Source organism: Benincasa hispida, chromosome 1 (assembly GCF_027475165.1).
Source record: "Benincasa hispida cultivar pf3 chromosome 1, pf3_genome.v1.1, whole genome shotgun sequence".
Lineage (NCBI taxonomy): Eukaryota > Viridiplantae > Streptophyta > Magnoliopsida > Cucurbitales > Cucurbitaceae > Benincasa > Benincasa hispida.
Window position 1 is genome coordinate 7,019,304 of NC_143478.1, and position 21,995 is coordinate 7,041,298.

At 34.7% G+C, this 21,995-nt stretch overlaps 3 protein-coding genes across 8 annotated transcripts; 1 reads left to right on the plus strand and 2 right to left on the minus strand.

The window, feature by feature from the left end:
• Positions 1 to 916: 916 nt before the first annotated feature.
• LOC120087281 (propionyl-CoA carboxylase) lies at positions 917 to 10,912 on the minus strand. Of its 6 annotated transcripts, XM_090307810.1 has the most exons (14): positions 8,371 to 8,724; positions 8,225 to 8,278; positions 7,932 to 8,133; positions 7,530 to 7,611; positions 6,936 to 7,010; positions 6,713 to 6,814; positions 6,324 to 6,436; positions 5,755 to 5,869; positions 5,450 to 5,640; positions 5,253 to 5,369; positions 4,222 to 4,302; positions 3,815 to 4,038; positions 2,115 to 2,154; positions 917 to 1,862 (listed from the first exon to the last, which is right to left on the minus strand). In XM_090307810.1, exons 5-14 carry the CDS (start codon positions 6,997 to 6,999, stop codon positions 1,275 to 1,277), a joined length of 1,635 nt encoding a protein of 544 aa, XP_090163936.1. In that variant the 5' UTR covers positions 7,000 to 7,010; positions 7,530 to 7,611; positions 7,932 to 8,133; positions 8,225 to 8,278; positions 8,371 to 8,724; the 3' UTR covers positions 917 to 1,274. The 6 variants fall into 6 exon arrangements, with proteins under 6 accessions (XP_090163936.1, XP_090163930.1, XP_090163935.1 ...); XM_090307804.1 differs by lacking the exons at positions 7,530 to 7,611; positions 8,371 to 8,724 and adding an exon at positions 10,837 to 10,912; XM_090307809.1 differs by lacking the exons at positions 7,530 to 7,611; positions 8,371 to 8,724 and adding an exon at positions 10,777 to 10,912 and having other exon boundaries at positions 6,936 to 7,004.
• LOC150038196 (Tetratricopeptide repeat (TPR)-like superfamily protein) lies at positions 8,401 to 10,346 on the minus strand. The gene has a single exon (XM_090307813.1). The coding sequence runs from the start codon at positions 10,344 to 10,346 to the stop codon at positions 8,541 to 8,543; it is 1,806 nt and encodes a 601-aa protein (XP_090163939.1). The 3' UTR covers positions 8,401 to 8,540.
• A 1,303-nt stretch (positions 10,913 to 12,215) lies between the features above and the next one.
• Positions 12,216 to 18,109, plus strand: LOC120068642 (Cleavage/polyadenylation specificity factor, 25kDa subunit). Its single transcript, XM_039020422.2, has 7 exons — positions 12,216 to 12,453; positions 13,005 to 13,050; positions 16,254 to 16,347; positions 16,427 to 16,500; positions 16,599 to 16,685; positions 17,270 to 17,380; positions 17,636 to 18,109. The coding sequence occupies exons 1-7, from the start codon at positions 12,335 to 12,337 to the stop codon at positions 17,705 to 17,707; spliced, it is 603 nt and encodes a 200-aa protein (XP_038876350.1). The 5' UTR covers positions 12,216 to 12,334; the 3' UTR covers positions 17,708 to 18,109.
• The last annotated feature ends 3,886 nt before the right edge of the window (positions 18,110 to 21,995 follow it).

Here is a 21,995-nt window from a genome sequence, read left to right on the forward strand (position 1 = left end):
AATTACTTTTTTGTCTTAAATTTTGACTAGGTTACACTTTCAATCTTCAAATTTTGAGTTTGATTTTAATTTAGTATATAAGTTTCAAAATGTTATAGTTTTATTCATTAGATTTAAATTTTATTTCAATATAGTCCTTAGATTTCAAGATTTACACGGTTAACATAAAATTTTCACTTTTAATTTTTAATATATATCTATCAATTCATTTAAAATAATTATAATTATTTAAGTTTAACTATTTTTTTAATTACTGTTAAAATTAAATTTAAAACTTCTCATTAGTACTTTAAACAAAGTGAGTATTTAGTAAAAAAATAAAATAAAAATAAAAACAATCAAGGTTAAAATGTACATCTTGAAATCGGGACAAAATTGAAACGAAACTCAAATTTCAAAGATAAAATTGTAATACTTTGAAATCTAAAAATTAAGTAGAAACTAGATTCAAAACTTAGGGATTAAAATTATATTTTCTACCGTAAACTTTAAGACTGATAAAACTTACACTGTCGATTTTGAAAGGAGAAATTTGATTTTCACTTTACAAATTGTAATATATGGGTGATAAATAAATTTAACCGGGTTAATCGATAAAATTCAACTGACTTCTCATCTTTTACCATTTTGGTCTGTATTACTTTTTTATTTTACACTAACAAATATACCTAATTTTCATTGTGTTAATTGTATTAGTATTATTTGATATATTTTAAAAGTAAATGTCGGTTGTTTATAACTTAAATATTTGTCTATATATATGCTATAGATATATCTGGAAAAATCAAAGTAACTCAAAATCTAAAATTTCAAATATTTGATCACATTTACAAAATTCATAAGGTTAAAAAACACCAAATTGTGTTGCTATATTTTCCAATATGACAAATACTTCACATGACAATCTATGCCCATCTTTTGATCTCATAAAGTAAATATAACTTAGATCTTAATGAAGATTTAAAGCAAATAGAAATGTAATACATGGGGATTATTAATCCATTTTGGAATTCAAGGATAGTCTGTACTTGATCGCAAATGACTGACATTCGAAACACAAGTTCGACCTCAAAGTTTTACGGTAAAAGTTAAAATAAACATAGCTCAACTAACACAGAAATCTTTGTTGTTGACCTTGAGATTAGAGGTTGGGTTCCTCCACCTCACCATAATTTTTCCCTTTTTTTTTTTTTTTTGGAAAAAAGAGATACTTTATTGTCCAGAAGAGCCTTCTGGTTCAAGAATTTTAGCTCTCTTCTGCATGAACCACCAAACTATGGTGGCAAAACAATATGCTGGTTCAAGATGAGATCTGATATGGCCTTTCCATGGCGATCGATTCTCCGCGAGCAATTTACACCACCATCAAGAATGTTACGAACAACAACATTCAAAGAATGGATGCCTTCAACTTCGTATATTTCAACCTTCACGTCTTCATCTACCCACTCGTCTCTCTTCTTATTGGCATCCGAAGAAGGAAACTGAGTCGAATTATGCAGAACCGAGAGAACTCTCGTCACCCATTCAGGCGTGATGACCATCTTCAATCGCTCAATATCAGAAGGATAATGAGGAATGACAGAGAAGTTCAAGTCATTCCCTTTGTCTCCAGCTCTGCTATGGGCTACATTGTAAAGAGCAATCTCCTGAGCAGATGGAACAGGGGAATGACCTGGTTCTGGTGGGAAGAAGCCCATAAAAGGTTTCTCTGCGGAAGCAGATATCGGACATGGCAACATCACTTGGGGCGAAGAACGTGCCTCTGCCGGATCCTGTCGAGCATCTATTGGTTGACTGTCTAATTTTACTGCTTCAGTGCACTTCACTCCTGTTTGCCAGAAAATATTTTCACGCCCAACCTAATTTGAAAACCACAAGTGGAAAAGACATTGAAGACAGAAGGATAAGAGAAAAGCTCATTATGGACCAAAAAGACATTGGCGGACTAATGAAGAAGATGAAGAGGAAACAAATGAAAACGAGAGATTACGGCAATATTCAAGAATCATAACTCAAGAGAATCAATAAGTTACCAATAGAATTCGACAGAGAAAATGAACTACTGTTAATCCAAATATCTACTTCAGCGAGAGAGAGAGAGAAATAGGTACCAGTTGTTTTTCAAGCACAATTTCTTTCTTGTAGCCAGTGCTGCAATTCAAAATAGGATAGAAATCATGTCATTGTCACGTAAAATGCATTTCTAGCACTAAGATGGACCGCAAGAATAATATTCCCACAAGTTTCTGATAGTTACATGCTTCCTATCTAGTAACAGACCAGCAAAGCATATACATCAAAGTACAAGTTTGAGGTTGAAACAAAAGCTACCGTCCAACTTCAAGTTTTATCTGTATATTTTAACAATTCAATTAAGTCTGGTGGTCAATCAAAATGGTTTGGATGTTTGTACTACTACGGAAATAAACATGGCTTTCTGTGCATATTACTCATTCGGCTTGTGTAATCATCCTAATTTACCAGATGAGTTTCTATAATCTTCTATGATAGCATTTCCATATGGAACCTGACTTTTTGTGGCGGAGGATTTTTGTCAGGAAGTATGGACCTCATCCTTTTTGAGTGGGTCTCAGGTGGCAGGTTTAAGGGTTCTTGTAAAGGCCCTTGTTATGCTACTGCTCCAAGCATTCCTATGTTCTCTCAGTATGTTAAATGCCCTTTCGGAGACGAGTTGAATACTTATTTTTGGGAGGATATCGGTTCGAAGAGAAACTCTTATGTGCTATGTTCCTCAATCTTTATCATCTGCCGGATAAGAGGTAGCATTCAGTGGCTTCTATTTTGTCTTTGTCTGATAGGTTTTCCTCTCTTTTCCTGGGTTTTTTTTGCCCCCTCACAGACTGTGAGGCTGGTGAGATGGTCACGCTCCTTTCCGTTATTTCTAATCATTTTACTCGTGTGGGAGAAGATATTTTAAATCTTGAATTTCTAAGCCCCTCTAAAGGATTTTCCATTATATATGTGTGTGTGTGTGATTTCTTCAGATTCTTTGTGCTCCTTCTCCTCTTCAAGAAAACCCTATATTTCTCTCTCTTTGGAAGGTTAAAATTCCTAAGAAAATGAAAATTTTCACCTAGCAAGTTTTTATTGAGAAAGCGAATGCTCAAGAACGTACCCAGAAGCTGTCCTCCATGGTGTTACGTCCTCAATGATGTGTGCTTTGCAGAAGACGAGAAGAAGAGCTTGATCATTTGCTTTGGGATTGTGATTTTATCTGCTCTTTGTGAAATCGATTCTTTAAGACTTTTGGGGGGTTGTGTCAGCTCGTAATAGAAGGTGTTGTTCGATGTTTGAGGAGGTGCCCTTGATTCCTCCCTTCCTGACAAAGGGAGGATTCTTTGGCAATCTTGTTTCTTTGATTTGTTGGGCATTTGGCTTGAGAGGAACGGTAGAACTTTTCGTGAGGTAGAGAGATCAGGGGAGGATATTTTGGATTTTATTAGATTTAATACTTCTTTATGGGCGTTTGTTAATAGGGTGTTTTGTAATTATCAGCTTAGCATCATTCTTTTGGATTGACACGATTGAGAACCTTGTTGTAATTGGGTGGGGGTTTGTTTTTTTTGGGCTTCTTTTTTGTTTGCCTTGTATATCCTTTCATCGTAACCAATGAAAGCTTGGTTTCATAATAATAAATAAATAAATAGACTTCTATGATAGGTGGTTTGTATATAATATAGTATGGAAAAACCCGTCAATTTAAACAATCATGAATATGAAGGAAATAACAAGTATAAACAGATTTCAAACTGTCACAATTAAAGAAAGGGCAATTACAGTGTGCATCAACCTGATGCCGCCACCACCAGCTGGTCCATTTGTGTATAAAGCTGTAAATTCTCTAACAAACAGGAGAGCGTGCTCCTTCTGCTTGAAAAGTCCATCCATGCGCAACCTAATATCTTCAACACTAGTGCTACTATTGTTGGATGCTTTAAGGCTGTCAAGTCCAATTGTGTAAGAGACTATATCCTGATTAACACCAATCAACAGTTCTTCAATCCACGACCGAACCTGTGAAATGAAAAACAAGAAAAGTGTGATAAAACTAGGCATGTTAAAGAATCTTAATTTACTGAACCATAGCACCAATAGTCATTTCAAGAAAGCCAATATGAATCAAAATTATATAATAGAAAAAAATGTCAAAGATGGAAAGTTATAGTGAAACAATGTGAAAGCTGTCTATTGAATTACCAGATAGTCTGCGGCTTTAGCACGCAGAACACATTCACGTCCCCCATAGGATATCTCTCCCCATCCTTTCCATCCACAATCCTGATATGTCACATCCAGAATTAGCTTACAAAGATAGAAAATAAAAGGAAGGATCATCTCCAGGGTAATATCTCAATCGCATCGCTAAAAGCACTCTAATTAGCCGAAGATGAATACGCAATATTGGCTCTGATCATGCGTAGGAAATAAAGAGCCTGCTCTTTCATGAATAAAGATAAATGGGCAAGCATATATTCCTCATGTTTTCCAGCTAGTCATCAACAACATTCTGGAATACCTGAGAGCTTGGCTTTCCAAGATGGGAACTTCTTAGTCTAATATACTTGTATAACTCCATATATATTTTTTAAAAAAATTCTTTGGAAAAAATGGGCAAATATCAATTTATACCCCCTTAAACTTTAGGGATTGAATCAATTTAAACCTTAAACTTTGGGAGTTGTATCAATTTAAACCCTGAACTTGAGATTTGTATCAATTTAAACCCAAACTTATAATTATATCAATTTAAACCCTAAACTTATAATTATATCAATTTAAACCTTGAACTTTCATAAGTGTTGATTTAAACCCTGAACATTCATAAGTGTATCAAAATAAAACACAATGGAGGGTCTAAGTTGATACAATTATGAAAGTTTAGGATTTAAATTGATACATTTATAAAAGTTCAATGTTTAAATCGATACAATTATTAGTTTGAGATTTAAATTGATACAATCTTCAAAGTTCAGGGTTTAAATTGATACAATAATTAGTTTAGAGTTTAAATTGATACAACACTCAAAGTTCAGGGGTATAAATTGATATTTGCTCAAAAAAAAAAATAGTAGGTCTTCCTATTGATTCCTTAGTTTATTTTAAACCAATCCCCGATGTTCAAATCAAGGTTAGTCTCTTGATCTTCCAGGCATTTCACTCATAGACTCCGAAGCAAATGACTCATTTATCCATCTGTTAAAAGTTTAGATATTCATGACCAAAAAAACCTTTGGAGCCAACTGTAAGAGTTTCTCGGGCGTTCCTTGAATAGATGGTTTTGCTCCGGAACAGAAAACCCTAGAGCTGGATATAGAGCAAAACGAAACATTGCTGAAGTCAACCACCTGCAATCGCAACCAGTTATATTTGTATTTTGCCTTTGTATTCAATCCATCAAAGTAGCCCTATAATACATCTAACTTACCATATCAGGGGTGATATAAGCCGATGGATCACCAACCTCATACAGAAGTTGTTCGGCACATGTACTGAAATTCAAAAGACCTCCAGTCTCTTCTGCCTTGGCTACAGTGATTCTTCCATCACACTCAATTTCCGCATAAGGCAGTGATATATTCAGAAGCTGTTGTAAAGACATGCTTCTATACTTGTCTCCTGGGGAAGATAACATTTAAAGATTGTTTGAATCATAAGCCAAACTACAACTATGAGTTCCATGCTTTACATACAAAGAATTGGGGTTTGGGTGGGTATGAAGGAGAAGTAGACCTGGATGCATAAAGTATCCCCCTGTAAGTTGACAGCCACATTCTAGAAGATGACCAGCCAGTATTCCCTGTGCTAGCCGTGGAAAATCATCCCAGTTCCAACCAAGTTCATAGACCTAAATGTATGCATGTTGTTATGGAGTCCTTGATGATAGTATGAAGTATAAAGTCAGACTACCAATATGATACCCATCAAGTTCACTATTTTCACTAAAACAATGAATATCCATCTCTCCAATATTCTTTATCTTTGTCCCGACTACACATAATCCAAGATGTTATTTTTCAAAAAATAAAATAAAAATTTTACCAACATTTCTTCTATCACAATCAACTGGAGATATTTTCTGTAACATGGTTGAAGCCCAAAAAAAAAGGCTGAAATCCCTAAAATTCATAAAGTTTTCCCTCCCCCAAAGGAGGCACAAAGCAACTTCTCTAAAGTGATTGATATTCTCCTTAAAAACGGCATTGTTTCTAAAGGTAACAAAGGTTGTATTGAAAAAAGAAACATAAGTATGAATTGCTTCTAAAAGATTGTGCCAGCATCACATAGAAATCACTTCCTACCATTGGAGCCAAGAAAAGGGCAGCATCTGCAATGCGTGAAGTAATAATGACATTTGGATGGTACTTTTCCAGACACTCAACAATAGGAGCTGCTCCCAGATATGTGCTAATGCCTTTCATTGATCAAACCAACGATGAGCTCACCTTTAAAGACACCGATAATGAACAAAAAAGAGTAAAAGAAAAGCGTCTTGAGTGGCTGCCGTATTCCAAAACTACCAGCATTGGTTGTAATTTATATTTTGTGAAGTCATGTTATGAAATATCGACTGGAAAAAAGAACTAAATTTTGCCCACCATTTGGGAGGGCACAGCAATAATTCTTAGAAATCAATCTTTACTGGACAGATAATCCATATAGACCTCTAAAAATAATAAAGAACAATTACCTGGTTCTTTTACTGAAACCTCATAAGCAACTGCAACAGAAACATTCAACCCCAGACTGCCTGCTATTTCTATAACATTTCGCTGAGCCGCAGGGGGGTCCACTACCCAGGAAAGAAAAGGAGAGATGATAGATAAGTAATTAACCACCACCACCAGATCAAACCACCTCTCATAACTAAGCAGAATAAGGATTTGAAACTTTTTTGGACTTTAATATCTTACTTGCACCCATGTTGGTAATTATGCAAATATTTCTCTTCATAGCCAACGGAAGAAGCAATTTCATCCAATCTGCAACTATAGAGTAATTCCAATAAAAGTCAAGAGTGAAGCACTGAAAAGTTTGCAAAAACTGACTTGACATGAAAGATATTAATGGAGATAAAGTTCAAGAAAATGTATAATGAGACCGAAGTTCAATAACACATCATGATAGAAGACCTTCTTGGGTAAATTTCTCGTATATTTCAATTTTTTTTCTTGTTCAATTCAATGCTTGCCTTTTGCGCAACCCATTGTAGTTAGTAGAATATTATAGAACTACAAGATAACTTCCAGGGAAATTAGCTTAACAAACAAGAAACTCAGTGAGTTATAAAAAACCGACTAACTTCTTGGCAGTTCCATAAAATCAGATCCAGTAATTGAATGTGATGAGAAGATGTCTTAAAACCAGTGTATGAGATTCCATTACAGCAAGGTAATTGGTCTTTGCATCATTCAAAATACTTGCCCCATTTCGTATTCTTTTTATATTATGCATTTTGCAAAAATGTCCTTTCTCTTTTGGATAATTTAGAAAATCTCCTACTAAACCTTAGTATATCTTGGTGGTTCTCTTCTCAACATCCACTCATTTTTGCTCAATTGGCCAAGTGGACTCAAAGCAAACTTTGAACTGGACACAAAGGCAAAATGAGGAGTCAGATTGCAATCTGAGTATAGCATGAAGTAACAATCTTGTTGCACAAAATAGAGAAAATTTTCTACAAAAATCATCGTATTCAAATGTCAATGTATGAAGAGGAGGTTCAATATTTTTAGAGATACTAACATACTACTAACAAATGTAAGGAACCATTTGCCAGCTTCTTAACAAAAACTACCATCTCAACAATCTTAGGAACTTTCAAGAAATATAAATGTGAGAAAGAAATGATAAAAAAATAATTGATAGAAAATTTGTAGGTTAAATATGATTGTTAAACATGGACATACTCCTTGAATCATAACCATCACCACCAGACAACATAACTTGATAGCGATCTGCAAGAGTGCGTTCTGCTAGACATTCAAGTATGAGATAGTTTAGGCTTTTGACCCTCTGAAGCAATTTAAGAGCTGCTGTTGGCCTATCGCCTCCAAATCCAGCACCACAGCCAATGTACACCTTGTCTCTCTGTTTTTGAGGATTTACTCTCTGTCGACAGGCACCGACACCTTAGTTCTAACAATTATTTCATCAACTTGTTTAAAAAAATTAATAAGACATTAAGAATGGTAATACGAACCAGCTTAATTGTGCAGTCATGGATGTCATCTTTACCCTGCCTCTCCATTAGCACCTGGTAACACAAGGGCAACTAATTCTTAATTTTTTTTCGAGTGAAAAGTTGGATAGGTTTTTTTTTTTAAGGAAGAAAAACTAATCACTTACCTCCTAGCCTTTACTATTAAACAAGCCTCATCATGTTTCAACTACACAATCTTGTCACATTTCAAGATAATATTCTCCATTGCATCAGCAACTCCAGCAAGCAGAGAAAGATGCATTCCAACATTTCTAAGCAGCAGTCTTCTACTATTCTATAGCTACTCCAAACTCTATCAACACATGTTTGAAAAGCACTCAACTTGCTTAAGTTCACGACGCAATCCATTAATCACATGATATATATTATCAGATTTCGGATGTGACCGATCAAATACTGTAAATTCATGAACCTCATTGTCAACCTCGATGGAACTAGCACCCGATGGTTTTTGAGTTCCAGTACTCCGCATTCTCAACCTCATGTCGGCGACACAGTCCCAATCCCCTGCCGCAGCATATATGTTCGACAACATGGATAAATTACCCGAGTCAGACGGTTCCAACTTAACCAAATGATCAAGAACCTCCCTCGCAAGTTCAACAGCATTATGCATACGACATGCCCCTAAAAGGGCTCCCCAAATGATGACATTTGGTTCCATTGGCATGTTGCGAATGAGCCTTACGGCTTCCTCAAGCCTTCCCTTGCGACCCAAAAGGTCTACCATGCAACCATAATGCTCAACTTCAGGAACAAGGGCATAGTCCCTTTCCATGGTAGAGAAGTATTGAATGCCATCGTCGATCAATCCTGCATGCGTACAAGCACATAAAACTCCGATCATTGTAATTTTGTCAGGTGAGAAACCCTCTTCTTTCATTCTTTTGAAAAGCTCAAGTGCTTTCACTCCATGTCCATGCATTGCCAACCCTTGAAGCATGGCATTCCAAGATACAACATCTTTATTTTTTATATCATTAAAAACCTTGTATGCAATATTCAACCTACCACATTTTGCATACATATTAACCAAAGCATTGGAGATTTCAATAGTACATTTGAAATTGTTGTTCTTAATGGAAGCATGTATTTTCTCACCAAGCCCAAGCAAACCAGACTCCGCACAAGCAGACAAAATACTTATTACCGTCCCATCGTCAAATTTTAAGCAAGCCTTTTCCATTTGCTCAAACAAGCCAACGGCCTCTCTAGCTAGCCCTTTCTCAGCAAACCCAGAGATAATTATGGTCCAAGAAACCAAATTCTTCACAGGCATTTTATCAAACAATATTCGTGCCATCTCCATATCCCCTGCCTTGCAATACCCCAACACCATTGTCGACCAAGAGACAACATTCCTCTCAGGCATTTCATCAAACAACTTAAACGCATCGTCCATTTTCCCAACTTTAACATACCCATCCAACATTGTGTTCCAACTAATACCATCCCTTTCAGGCATTTCATCGAACACCTTCCGAGCTTCTTCATACAAACCACCCTTTGCAAATCCAGAGATCATTGAATTCCATGACACAACATCCCTACAAGCCCCCATTGACACAAACAACTTCTTCGCTGCTGAAATTCCACGAGATCCACATTTGGAATATGAATCAATAAGAGAATTTGGCACAAATACATCCGACATGAACCCAAATTTCTCAATTTGGGCATGTACCATTTCAACTACATGCAGCCACACATTCCCTGTACAAGCTTTCAAAAGAAACGGGAAAGTGAAATTATCGGGGTAGAATCCATCACATTGCATAGCGAAGAAAGTGGCGAAGGCTTGTGAGGGTTGTGAGTTATGGGTGTGGGCTCGAATCATAGTGTTGTACAAATGGACGTTTGGATATTGAACTTGATTGAAAGCGTGGGTGGCGAGGGGCATTTGGCGACAGAGGGAGAATGCAGATATGAGTTTGGGGACAACGTAAAGGTCAATGTGGAGATTGGATTTGAGAATTTGAGCGTGGATTTGCTTCACTTGGTTGAGGTCTGTGCACTTGTGGAGATCTGAAAGCTTCTGCTCAAAGAGCTTTCGAGTCGAAAACCAGGAAGGGGCTCGAATTGGGACGCTGCACATTTGCATGACTTCACACGCAAAAAGGGCAGACGGAGAAGGTTTAGCCACGCCCTTTCCTGTCTTGCACAGAGACAGACGCATAATTACGAGATAAGTTAGATAAGTAATCTGAAAAAAGCCGAAGGAGATTCCAAAGACATTCTCTATTTGGACAAAGAAGCCATTAGCTTGTTTAAGTAGCAGGTCAACCAAACGAGATAAGAATGCCTTCTGTATTCCTCACTCATAGTACAAGTTTCTTCCAGGTACTCATCCACTACGCAGCATCATGATAAATTTTCAAACCGAAATTAAGATTCTAGCTACTAATCTAACTGTGCATGGTTTAAGAATCAAAATAACAAAAAAAAAAAAAAAAAAAAAAAAAAAACTCAAACCAAACACGTGCACCATAAAAATCAACCAGTGAAGCAACAAGATGAAACACGGTAGCTACCTTCAAGAACTGAAAGGATGATCGACAAAGCGCAAAGCGAGGTTATGAACAGCCGCTTACCACTCAAAGCCTGCCTCCGGGAAGAATGAGCTTTGCCGCGAACGAGAACGTTTTATTGCGCAGTCCTAACTTTAGTAGAACGGACAATGATAATTTTGGCTAAATGGACTCTCTAGTAATTAGATTTGTCCAAATAGCCTGAATAGTAAATTTTGTCAAAATGACCTTCTTATTTCCAAAAGTACCCTTCCTTGCTTTTCTCGTCAAGGACGTGAAACAAGAGCTAAACTATAAATTAATTAATTTATTTATTTATAAAACGAAACAAAAATGAATGTGTGACGTGATGAACATCTAAATGTCACGTTACAAATTGTGCAAGCTTAATTGTTCAACAAAAAAACTATTTAAAAAGTTTAGCGTGATAATAGGAGACAATTAGAGAAATTTCGAGTTGTAGAGTAATTATTTTCTTGAGAAAATCTTTGATTAATCAATTTAATTCTGTATACGTCGATAAATTGATGTCCTATGTAACAATAAACAATCTTTTCTTATTTGTTAGTTGGATTATTTTTATCAATGGTCATAATATAGACGTAACTCAGCCGACCATTGTATAAATCCCCAATTTAAAAGTCAAATAAAAATAATTTTTATCATTGTTGAGTAAAAAAATTACTTGGTTTTAAACTCATATAAAACATCCTTTTTTATTGAGCAGGCAATGTCATCCATCTAACATTTTGGATATGAAACATGTAAAAACTAGTTCATTGGTGAATATACTCGATTAATTAGAGGTCGTAAGCTTATGATTAACGAGTCTACATATATATTTGATTTCAGACACAAAATATATACATGCTAAAATACACGTTCAAAATTAAATTACAAATACGTTAGCGTCTCCAATACATGCAATTTACTCAACTTTTTTTGAAAAGTGCATGCATAGATGTGTACAACGAGAGTTATAACTTGATTGAAGTTGGACTATTATTGTAAACGCACATATAGTTTTAACTCAGTCATTTACATAAAAGAATTGAAAAGTAATATCTAATATATTTAAAAATAAAATCACGAAGGAATATTATTAAATTATAAATTTGATCTATATAAATTGATTAAAATTATAATCTAGTCTCTATAATTCTGAAAGCTAAAATTTTGTTTTTATTGTTCGATAAAATCTAAAAAAGAGTTCCTACAATTTGATACTATTCTAATTAAACTATAGTAAATTATAAAACTAAATTCCAACTCTTTCTCGATCATAGAAACCGAATTTACCACTTGACTAAAGAATATCAAACAACCAATTAAGTCGATTGCCATTTTTTTTTAAATGCCAACTATCAACCATTAGGGCCATTTTACAAAACTAGAGCTATTTTGACAAATTATTTATGGGGATATTTAATCAAATCTCACTTGTTAAAAGACATTTAAATCAATTAACCTTCAAAACGCTCGTAAGTACTGATCGCAGGTCACCACCAGGTTTCTCTACTTCCTCCCAGCTTTGCTCGGCAGCTGCAGAGTGAACACAGCCATGGTGACGTCGCCGGTGGTGAACACCTATCCACTTTCCAGCTACACCTTCGGTACCAAAGAGCCGAAACTCGAGAAGGACACCTCCGTCGCCGATCGTCTTGCTCGCATGAAAGTCAAGTACTGCAAATTTTCTCGATTCCTTAAACCCTAATTTGTTCTTGTTTTTCAACGTCTTAGGGCTGTAGTGTTCTTGAAAGCTAGGAACTTATGGTGGATTCTTGGTCATTTTACATTTGATGTGTATATCACTACATTGAATCTTGGAAAATGCTGTATGATTATGATTATCCTCGGCCATTTGTTGCAAGATTTGATAATACGGGGTTTTATGAAATTACATGATGTAGAGTGTAGAGCCGAGTACATAATGTGTTTCTAATTTCAGAAAAATGAGTAAGATTGGTATGGAGGACCTTTTTTTTTTTGCCCTTTTTTTATGGGGTGGACCAATAGCGGTATTGTCGCGAACTTAAATACTTTGAAACAGAGTTCTGGATGAAAGTGTATTGTTTATTTTATTCAAGCTATTTGTTCATAGGTAAACTTAATATTTTTCTTATTGTTATTTGTTTCCTATTAATCCCGGTCTAAAAACTTGATCTTCCATTTACTGGCTTTGGAGGGACATTGAGTGGAATGAATAACACGTACTGGTGTTTCGTTCACAGCTATATGAAGGAAGGCATGAGGACAAGTGTTGAAGCAATTCTGCTGGTTAGTATGTACCTTCTTCAGTACTCATGGCCTTGCTTTGTTATACTTATTAGTGTTTTTGTTTCTCTCTTTAATAAAAAAAAAATAGCGTTTAAATAGATCATTAGAATGCAGGGTTATTAGTTCGATGTCATGGTTTGTGTCTTCATTTGTGAATTGTGAATAATTGGAAATGTCTTGTAACAAATTATTATATTTTAAAGGAAAAAATGCTGTCTTATCTACATCCTTCATCTAAATTATTGACACTTGCGTAGGGAATTAAAGGGAAAATTGTGTTGTTGAATATTTTATTCTCCTATCCGTTCTTTACCTGAGTGGTACGCATTCAATTGAAAGACAAGGATCACTAAATCTGGACCTTATACCAAAAGTAAACATCCAATGATATCTTTATATGATTTAACATGGGATCTCCCCACCTGTGTACACTTTGATACTCAATGGATACATTGAGTCGTTCTTCGGTGCTCTTCCAATTACACTATATTTCAACTTTATTAACTAATCTGTTTTGTAACTGACATTTACGTGTCTGGCTGATATTTTAATACCTCTGTAACTGACATTTGTGTGTCTGGTAAAACAACTCCAAGATATCCAAAATCCATTAGGATTTAAGCCAACCACAAGTTGGTTTTAAAATACAGAATGTGACCCAAAAATTCATGAGGAACTAAGTACTAAGATGGATGGTCGGAAATGCCTCATTCTCTCTAAAGCTAGTAGGGTGAACCTTGCCCAATCCAATCCCTCCTTAGTAGCTTGCCTTTATATCACTTTTCTCTCCTAAGAGCTCCAAAGAATGTTATGACTTCTGTGGAAAAATTTATCAGACACTTTGTGTGGAGTGGTGGTGTTTACAAGCCTATAGTAACTTTTTCATATGGGATTAGACAGCCCTGCCAGGGTTTGGGGTTGGGCTCCCTTGAACATCGAAATACCTCTCTTCTCACCAAATGGATTTGAAGATTTACCCAAGGGAAGAATTCTTTGTGGCACAAGATTATTTCTAGGATTCATGGTATCAAGCCTCTGGGTTTGATGATTGACTTCAAAAAAGAAAAAAAAAACGAGCCTGAGTGGACATTGCAAGGAATAGCCCCTTCTTTGCTCACCTTGCCAAATGCAAGGCAGGTTATGGCAGGAACATTCACTTTTGGCATGATATTTGGGTCAACCAAGCTCCTTTGAAAGACTACTTTCCTGATACGTACGTCGTATCTTTTAAACAGGAGAGCTAGGCATGGGACCATGGCCTTAGAAGAGAGCTTCTTGATAGTGATTTATGAATAATTGGGTTGGCCTAGTGGAAAAACTTTACTCCATTCAGCTGGGAGAGGGTGTGGATCAATTTCTTTTATCCCTTAAAGGCTCTGCTCTGGTATGTACTTTAGTAATTTGACCTTTCAAAACCTTACTATGCGTACGAAGGCTAATACAACTCAGATGAGTCGAATTTGGAATCATAAATGCCCGAAAAAGATTGAAGTCTTCCTTATGTCCTTGGTTTTTAGAAGTCTAAATATTGATGTCAAACTTCAAAGAAAATTTAGAAGGTGGTCTCTTTTTCCTTTGAGTTGTAGGATGTGATTGCATATGGAGGATACCCTCGATCAGGATCACCTCTTCCTCCATTGTGACTTTTCTATGAAATCGTGGAGTTACTCAACTAGGAATTTAGGCTTGTCTTTTTATCTCCTTAGAAAGTGGATGATTTGCTTATGGAGTATTATTATTCACACATGGAACTTGTAAGGAAAAGCCAAGATTGTCAGAAGTTGTGCCTTTAGAACTCTTTTGTGGCATATTTGGTTGTTTTTTTGTAATATTACAATACAACATCTTGGTGGATTCTTTACTTATGAGATTCTCGCATAGCTACAGCATGTTGATGATTTTTTGTGATTGGAAGGCTCTTAGGTGTAGTTCCCTCTACCCCAGACCCTTAGGAGGTTCTTATTCTCTTTTGAAATATATCCCTTTTGTTTCCTATCATGCAAGATGTAAAACAAGCTCACTGAAGTCGATGCTATAGGAATTCTCTACCATGCATTAGCAATATATTTATTACATTTGTGGATGAAATTAAAGTCCAAATGTAGTTGGGAGAACCAATAGGATTTCAGTTCATTGCATCATACATCCCAACCTATGCATGGTCTAAATGTCATTGTACTAGTAAGATGGTGCCATGACAATAGCTGGATACATCCTTTGTTAAGTTGGCCAGCTCGAGAATTGAAGAGGATCTCTGCTCTTTATTCGATTTGAAGGAATTCACTTTCTCCTTGAAGGTCTTGATTCAGGTTCCATTGGGTCTAATAATGAATAATGATGAAGCAGCCTTTTAAAGAAAAGGAGATGAGGTTTTACTGGTGATGAGATGGAAAAGGTAAACCATCAGGTTGTGATGGACACATTGTCATATTTTCAAAGAAGTCATGGAACATGGTTGAAGAGAAGTAGTGAAGATATTGCATTTCATTTTTCAATAATGGCATTCTCCAGACTCTAAGAAGACCAAGCTGACAAGTGGTTGGAGATCTGGATTCATTTGCTTAACTGCCTTTATTTATAAGCTTTTAGATTGAATATATGTTGAAACTCATGCTGTCGAAGGCTATCACTCGAACAAGTGAACAGGAAGATAGAAACGTTGGATGCTGTTTTAGTAGCAATGTAGTGGTGGACAAAGGGAAAAATGAAAAGAAAAGCTTGGTTTTTAAGGTGGATCTAAAGAAGGCACTTTCTTACATCAGAACTTCATAACAGAGGTCTTGGTTGAATTGGATCTGGGGCTACATCTATAGCACTATATTTTCTATGTTTGTCCATAGCTAACCTAGGGGAAAAGATTCAGCCTTCAAGAGTTATTCAAAAAGATCCCTCATCTCAATTTTGTTTGTAATCAATGAGAATTGTGCTAAGTGGAATGCTGGATACGGTTACAGCCTACAGCCAGGTTTTTCTAGGAGTTAACATAGTCAGAAATGCTATCAAGGTTAATCTAGTTTTCTGCCTTTTTGAGTTGGGTATTGAATGTTTCTTAAATCACTAAGCACTCTCCTTAGTTGGTGCAATTTAATAACCGATATTCAGAGAGTCATGTATTATGCCGTGGGGCGTGGCATCACTTTATCTTTTAATTTTTTAATTTTTAATTTTTTAATTTTTTAATTTTTTTACTTTCAATTCCACAGGTGCAAGAACATAAACATCCCCACATTCTACTTCTGCAAATAGGTAATACCTTTTGCAAGCTTCCTGGGGGACGGCTGAAGCCAGGAGAAAATGGTAAGACTTTATACACAATTGAAGCCCCCACATCCCATTGAGTAAAATCTCTCTCTCATGTTTATTTTAACATCTGCAGAAATTGAAGGTTTAAAGAGGAAACTCACGAGCAAACTGGGTGCAAATTCACCCTCTCTCCAGCCTGATTGGCAGGTTCGAATCGTTTCTTCTACTTTTGCGTGCAAATCTATTTACTGAAGTTATATATGTTCCTACGGGGAATTAGATTCTTCATTGCAAATTTCCTGCAGATTGGTGAATGTGTGGCTATTTGGTGGAGACCAAACTTTGAAACTGTTATGTATCCTTATTGTCCCCCTCATATTACGAAACCCAAGGTATGTGGATCCGCCCCATAGTGCTTGATGACATTTTCGTTGTGGTAACTTTGATCAAAGTTTAAAATGATATATATTTCTGAAAACTTATAATATATATATATATATATGCACATCAACATTTTGCCATTTTAGTATGTTATATCAAATTTTTTTTACGATATAATGGAAATGTTGATTCACCTTTTATGTATTGAACTCACAAACATGTGAAGCATGTGTATGGAAATCTAATACCCTGACTTTGAAATAATATAGGGTGTCATATATATTAATATAATATATGTATCCTTCTTTTACAAAGATTATTTTAATTGGATCCTGCTTTGTTGCTTTTTTCGACCTTCATTGTGGGAGGATTGTAGAAAATTCCCATCATTCATTATAAAAGCTGATCTTATGGCCTCTTCATCCTCCCGTTCTTTCCGTCTTACTTCGATTAGGATTTATCATAAAGAGAGCAGAAATCCTTTTCAGAAAAAAATAACTTTTATCTTTTCTTTATACTTGACTTATGTTGAATACTTTTTTTCATTTCCATACGGAAAAAGAGAAAATCTCAATCAAGGTTTTGGATGATCCAGGAATGCAAAAAGCTTTTCATTGTTCACTTGTCTGAAAGAGAGTACTTCGCGGTTCCTAAAAATTTGAAGCTGCTTGCAGTTCCTTTGTTTGAGCTCTATGACAATGTGCAGGTATGTTGCAATTTTTCTTCGTTTAAACGGATTTGATGCATATTGATTAATTTGATCATGTTAGGCAATGTTGAAAACCTGCTGAATTATAAGCAATTAGATGTGGTCTGGTGGATATCAAGGGAAAGACAAATTTTAGATTGATTTTCTGGATGCTGGATGATACTGATAGTACCTGTAAATCCCATTAGCCTCAAATTGGCATGCTATTTATAAGCTAAATATTAGTTTTCGGTTTTTCACACTCGATCACAGAGATACGGACCAGTTATATCGACGATTCCGCAACAGCTTTCGAGGTTTCAGTTCAACATGATCACCACATGAGGTTACAATACAAGAACACTTAAATTTGTAGCAGGCATGGGCTCCAATTTGCTTGAGATAGTTAGAACTTAGAGGACATTATCAACCTTGCTTGAGATAGAATAGCATACTTGATAGACTTTCTTGTTCTCGACCTTTTTGTCGATGTGTTTGCAAGGCAAAACCCGAGTTTATGTTGCTTCTAACAAGAGTGGGAAAATGAAAAATCGACTGAGTTTGTGTATCAATTTAACTTGATGGAAGTTTTAGAAGTGTAATGTATGTCTATGAATCAATTATTAAAGTGGTGGTTAAATTGTGGAAACTTATAAATTTTAGGTTCCAACTTCCAAGACAGAATGATAGTCTTGGCTCTTTGCTTCGCTATTGTAATGCTATTTGAGTCATTTTTTGAGGGGATAATATTGCTTTCTGTTTCTCTCTTTAAAGTTTAGAGTACTTTATCCAAATAGATTTGTAATTATACAGCTTTGAAGGATTCTTTCATTTTCGTCCTCTTATTTTGAGTTAGTTCAATTTTAGTCCTTGTATTTTCAAATGGTCAATTACAATGCTAGTGCTAGTCTCAAATTTAATCTATCGGAGTTAATTTTTATCGAAATTGGTGGAATAATAATAATAATTTTTATGGAAAAAATACATGTAAATATTTTTTTTTCAAAATTTAGAAAAAAAAATATTAATAAATAACAATTTTTTTATTATTATAATTCGACGATAAACTAGTAATAGGGTTTAAAAATTGAACAAGTCTCAATTTATAACTACCAAAATGGTTTTTAATCTTAAAAATAATTTAAGAGCCTATAAAGTCGGTTATTATTATCATCATTATTTAGAATGGCTTATGAAGCAACTATTTATACTCTACATTAGGGTTGACAATCAGGTCAGGATGGGGGCAGGGTTGACAATCAGGTCAGGATGGGGGCATTTCTCAACCCCGTCCCTATTGAAAATGGGGACTGGAATTCCCATCACGGGAAATGGATCTTGCAGGGATCCATCCCCGATCTTTTTTAAAAAAAAAAAAAAAAAAAATTGGTAACTTATGAGTGAAATAGAAGTGAATGAACATTTTAAAAAGTAATAAAATCTTAATTTTGTAACTCACCATAGTGTTTGGTTTTTATATGAACACAATAACCACAAACAGGGTAAATACTTTAAAATAATAAATATCAAGATCTTAAATCGATTTTTACAATAACGTTAGTTAGAATAACATTTCTTGATTCATGATAATGGTCTTCTAATGAGGAGAAAAGAACTACATTGTGAGGTTGAGAGAGAACCAATTCCTAGAGTTAATAATATAAATTTAAAATAAATCTAACATTCTCCCATTTGGCCCATTTGACATTATTTACCATATTCGATCATAAATAATATAAAATTTTTATTTTCATATCATGATATCAATGTCAAGTCAAAGAAACTATTAAGGGGTCGTGACATCATTGCATTAATATACTCCCTTCCATGTATACCAAAATTAGTTCTTCATTTAACATGATCTATGATAAAGATAACCATAATGGTCCAACCATAAGTCTTTTTTATCAAAGACAATGTGCAGTTTAATTCACGTAATTCATTTACGTATATACGGATCATAAGAAAAAGATAAAATCAAAAATAATAAATAAATGAGTGTCAGATATCATAATCATAATATCAATAATGATATCCATTAATGCTCATGCATTCGACATGTACATTAAATGTCTTTGGTGACAATCTTTTAGTTAGTGGATCGCAATAATAAATACAAATTTACCCATCTTGAAACTAACAAAAAAATCTCTCACAATAAATCTTCTCCAGAATTAAGAGTAAAGAGATTGTTAAAGGTAAATTAATAAGAAGACCCACTTGTGTTTAGATGAAAAGTTAACGGCGGGAGTCTCGACGGTATAGATCTGATCTGAATTGAAGGCAGCAGGGTGTGCTCGACGATAGACGACAGAGACTTCGGCTTCAGCGTGTTCGACGGTAGACGACAAACCAGGACTTCGACGGCAGCAGAGTGTTCAGAGATATGAACGTGAGAGGCAGAGGGCTGGCAGTGTGTACGTGTTCTTCTATTGTGAAAGGTGAAAAATGTGAAAGATGAAAATGGACGGTGAAAACGAAAAAGAAGAAGGGATGAGAATCTGAGATTAGGTTTCCAAACTTAATGGGATTTGGGCTTGGAGTCAAATTGTTTAGTTGGGCTTGGGCTAGTACTTTATATTATAAAATTATTTAATTATATATATATATTCTATATATTAAATGGGCAAAAAAGGGAGAATCTTTGTCTTCTTTTTCTACCCTTACGTTTTTTTGGGGAAAAATTTTTAGTCCTCGAGTTTTCTTAAATAGGTGCGTTTGATCCTTGAAGTTTTAAATTAGTCATTTTAGTCCCTGAGTTTTTAATAATTGGTTTAAAAGGTCCTCTTTGTTAACATAAATGTTTAAATTAATAGATTTGTCTAAGTAGTTTATTTAAATGCTGATGTGATTTGTTGACTAAGTTGATGATTTATATTTAAATTTGTCTCATGAAATTCATCCCATGAGATAACTTCACGCGACGAACTTCACGAGAAATAAACTCAATTTCACGTCATTTATGTCTTTTGTCATTTTGTCTCGTGAAGTTCGTCTCTTCACGAAATGAACTTCACGAGAAATGAACTCAACGAACTTCATTTCTATCTTTTGTCTTGTGAAGTTACTTCATGAAACAAACTTCAAGAGATGAACTTCACGAGAAATGAACTCAACAAACTCAATTTCATGAGACAAAAGATATAAATGAAGTTCGTCTTATGAAATAACTTCATGAGACAAACTTCACAAGACAAAAGATAGAAATGACATGAAGTTGAGTTTATTTCTCGTGAAGTTACTTCACAAGATAAATTTAAATCCAAAGCATCAACTTAGTCAGCAAGCCACGTCAACATTTAAATAATCTACTTGGACAAATCCGTTAATTTAAACAATTTTGTTAAAGAATAGGACCTTTTAAACATATTATTGAAAACTTAGAGACTAAAATGACTAATTTGAAACTTCAGGGACCAAACGCACTTATTACAAAGAAACTTGAGGACTAAAAAAATTATTTTCCCCTTTTTTTAAAAAATAATTAGCACTTTGCCCTTTAGTATATCTTCACATGATTGTTGTTTGAGGTCTTCACACCTTTTGACATAAATATATAATTGTTTCTTTGAGGTATTGACATCTTTTCTCATACACTTTCATCGCATAACTAATTTTTTTTGATAGAAGAGGAGTTTCATAATAATAATTTTGGCATTGTGATTTCTTCTTTGAGAAGTTGTCGGATTCCAACAACGTTGTTTAAGATTTTTAAAAAGTAAAGGTTCTTACTCTTATTCACTTTTGTTTCTTTGAATTATTAATTCCAATTTATTTTAACAATGGGAGGGGCCTTCAATTCTTTTGGTCTCATGAGTCTTTTTTTGTTTTTTTTATCGAAAATTTTTAGGATTTTAATCTTTTTTTCTTTTCGAATTTTCAATTTTGATCGGAGACAATGTTGGCGCTCTCGCTAACAGAGGAGGAGGTTGCTTGCTACCATTGTAAACTATCTTTAAAAGATTTAAGTACCAACTGTAGTTGAGAAAGGTGCTTTTCTTCCATGTTTCTATTCATTCTTTTTCCATAACCTACCAATCCAATTATTCAATTCCATCGGTTTGTCTCTCAAATATTGTTTTAAATTTCATTTTTTATTCCCAATTTGAATCATCCACTATCGTCATCAAATTCACTTACCCTAGAATCGATGGCCACCCTCTGCTCGATTCCAACCCCCTTATCAAAGATTTTTTCCTCCTGAGATATCTCATCGTGTTATAGTTGGGTTGATTTGACTTGTTTTTATTTATAGAAATGCAATTTTTTAATAAAATTGTTTTTTTTAGATAAATTTTGATGATATTTTTTCTTTAAGTTTTTTTATATATTCATGAGTTAGTTATGCTTAGAAATCTCTAATTTTTTCTATTTATATACATTTTTTTTGTTTCTTTTATTCATTCATAAAATAATAATGGTTAGATTTCTATTTTGTATCTTCAATATAGATGTATTTTACTCCTCTAAACACGACTCTAAAAGATATCGTCGTCATGTTTTGGTCTTGAATTTTGGATTAAGAACTTGTACATGCATGTTCAATCAATTGATTAACATATTCATTTCATGTATTAAATCAGGTGCAGAGAGGCCACAGACTTAAAAAGGGCAATTTAGTGGATAATCTACT

Bases quoted from the DNA above. Each gene is read 5' to 3' on its own strand.
- LOC150038196 (XM_090307813.1), bottom strand. From the start codon at position 10,346: ATGCAAATGTGCAGCGTCCCAATTCGAGCCCCTTCCTGGTTTTCGACT.
- LOC120087281 (XM_090307804.1), bottom strand. From the start codon at position 8,272: ATGGAGAGGCAGGGTAAAGATGACATCCATGACTGCACAATTAAGCTG. The intron at 8,134-8,224 runs GTTCGTATTACC...GCCTGTCGACAG, and splicing joins ATGACTGCACAATTAAGCTG to AGAGTAAATCCTCAAAAACA. The intron at 5,870-6,323 runs GTAGGAAGTGAT...GCATACATTTAG, and splicing joins CCCTTTTCTTGGCTCCAATG to GTCTATGAACTTGGTTGGAA.
- LOC120068642 (XM_039020422.2), top strand. From the start codon at position 12,335: ATGGTGACGTCGCCGGTGGTGAACACCTATCCACTTTCCAGCTACACC. The intron at 16,348-16,426 runs GTAAGACTTTAT...TAACATCTGCAG, and splicing joins GCTGAAGCCAGGAGAAAATG to AAATTGAAGGTTTAAAGAGG. The intron at 16,501-16,598 runs GTTCGAATCGTT...AATTTCCTGCAG, and splicing joins CTCTCCAGCCTGATTGGCAG to ATTGGTGAATGTGTGGCTAT.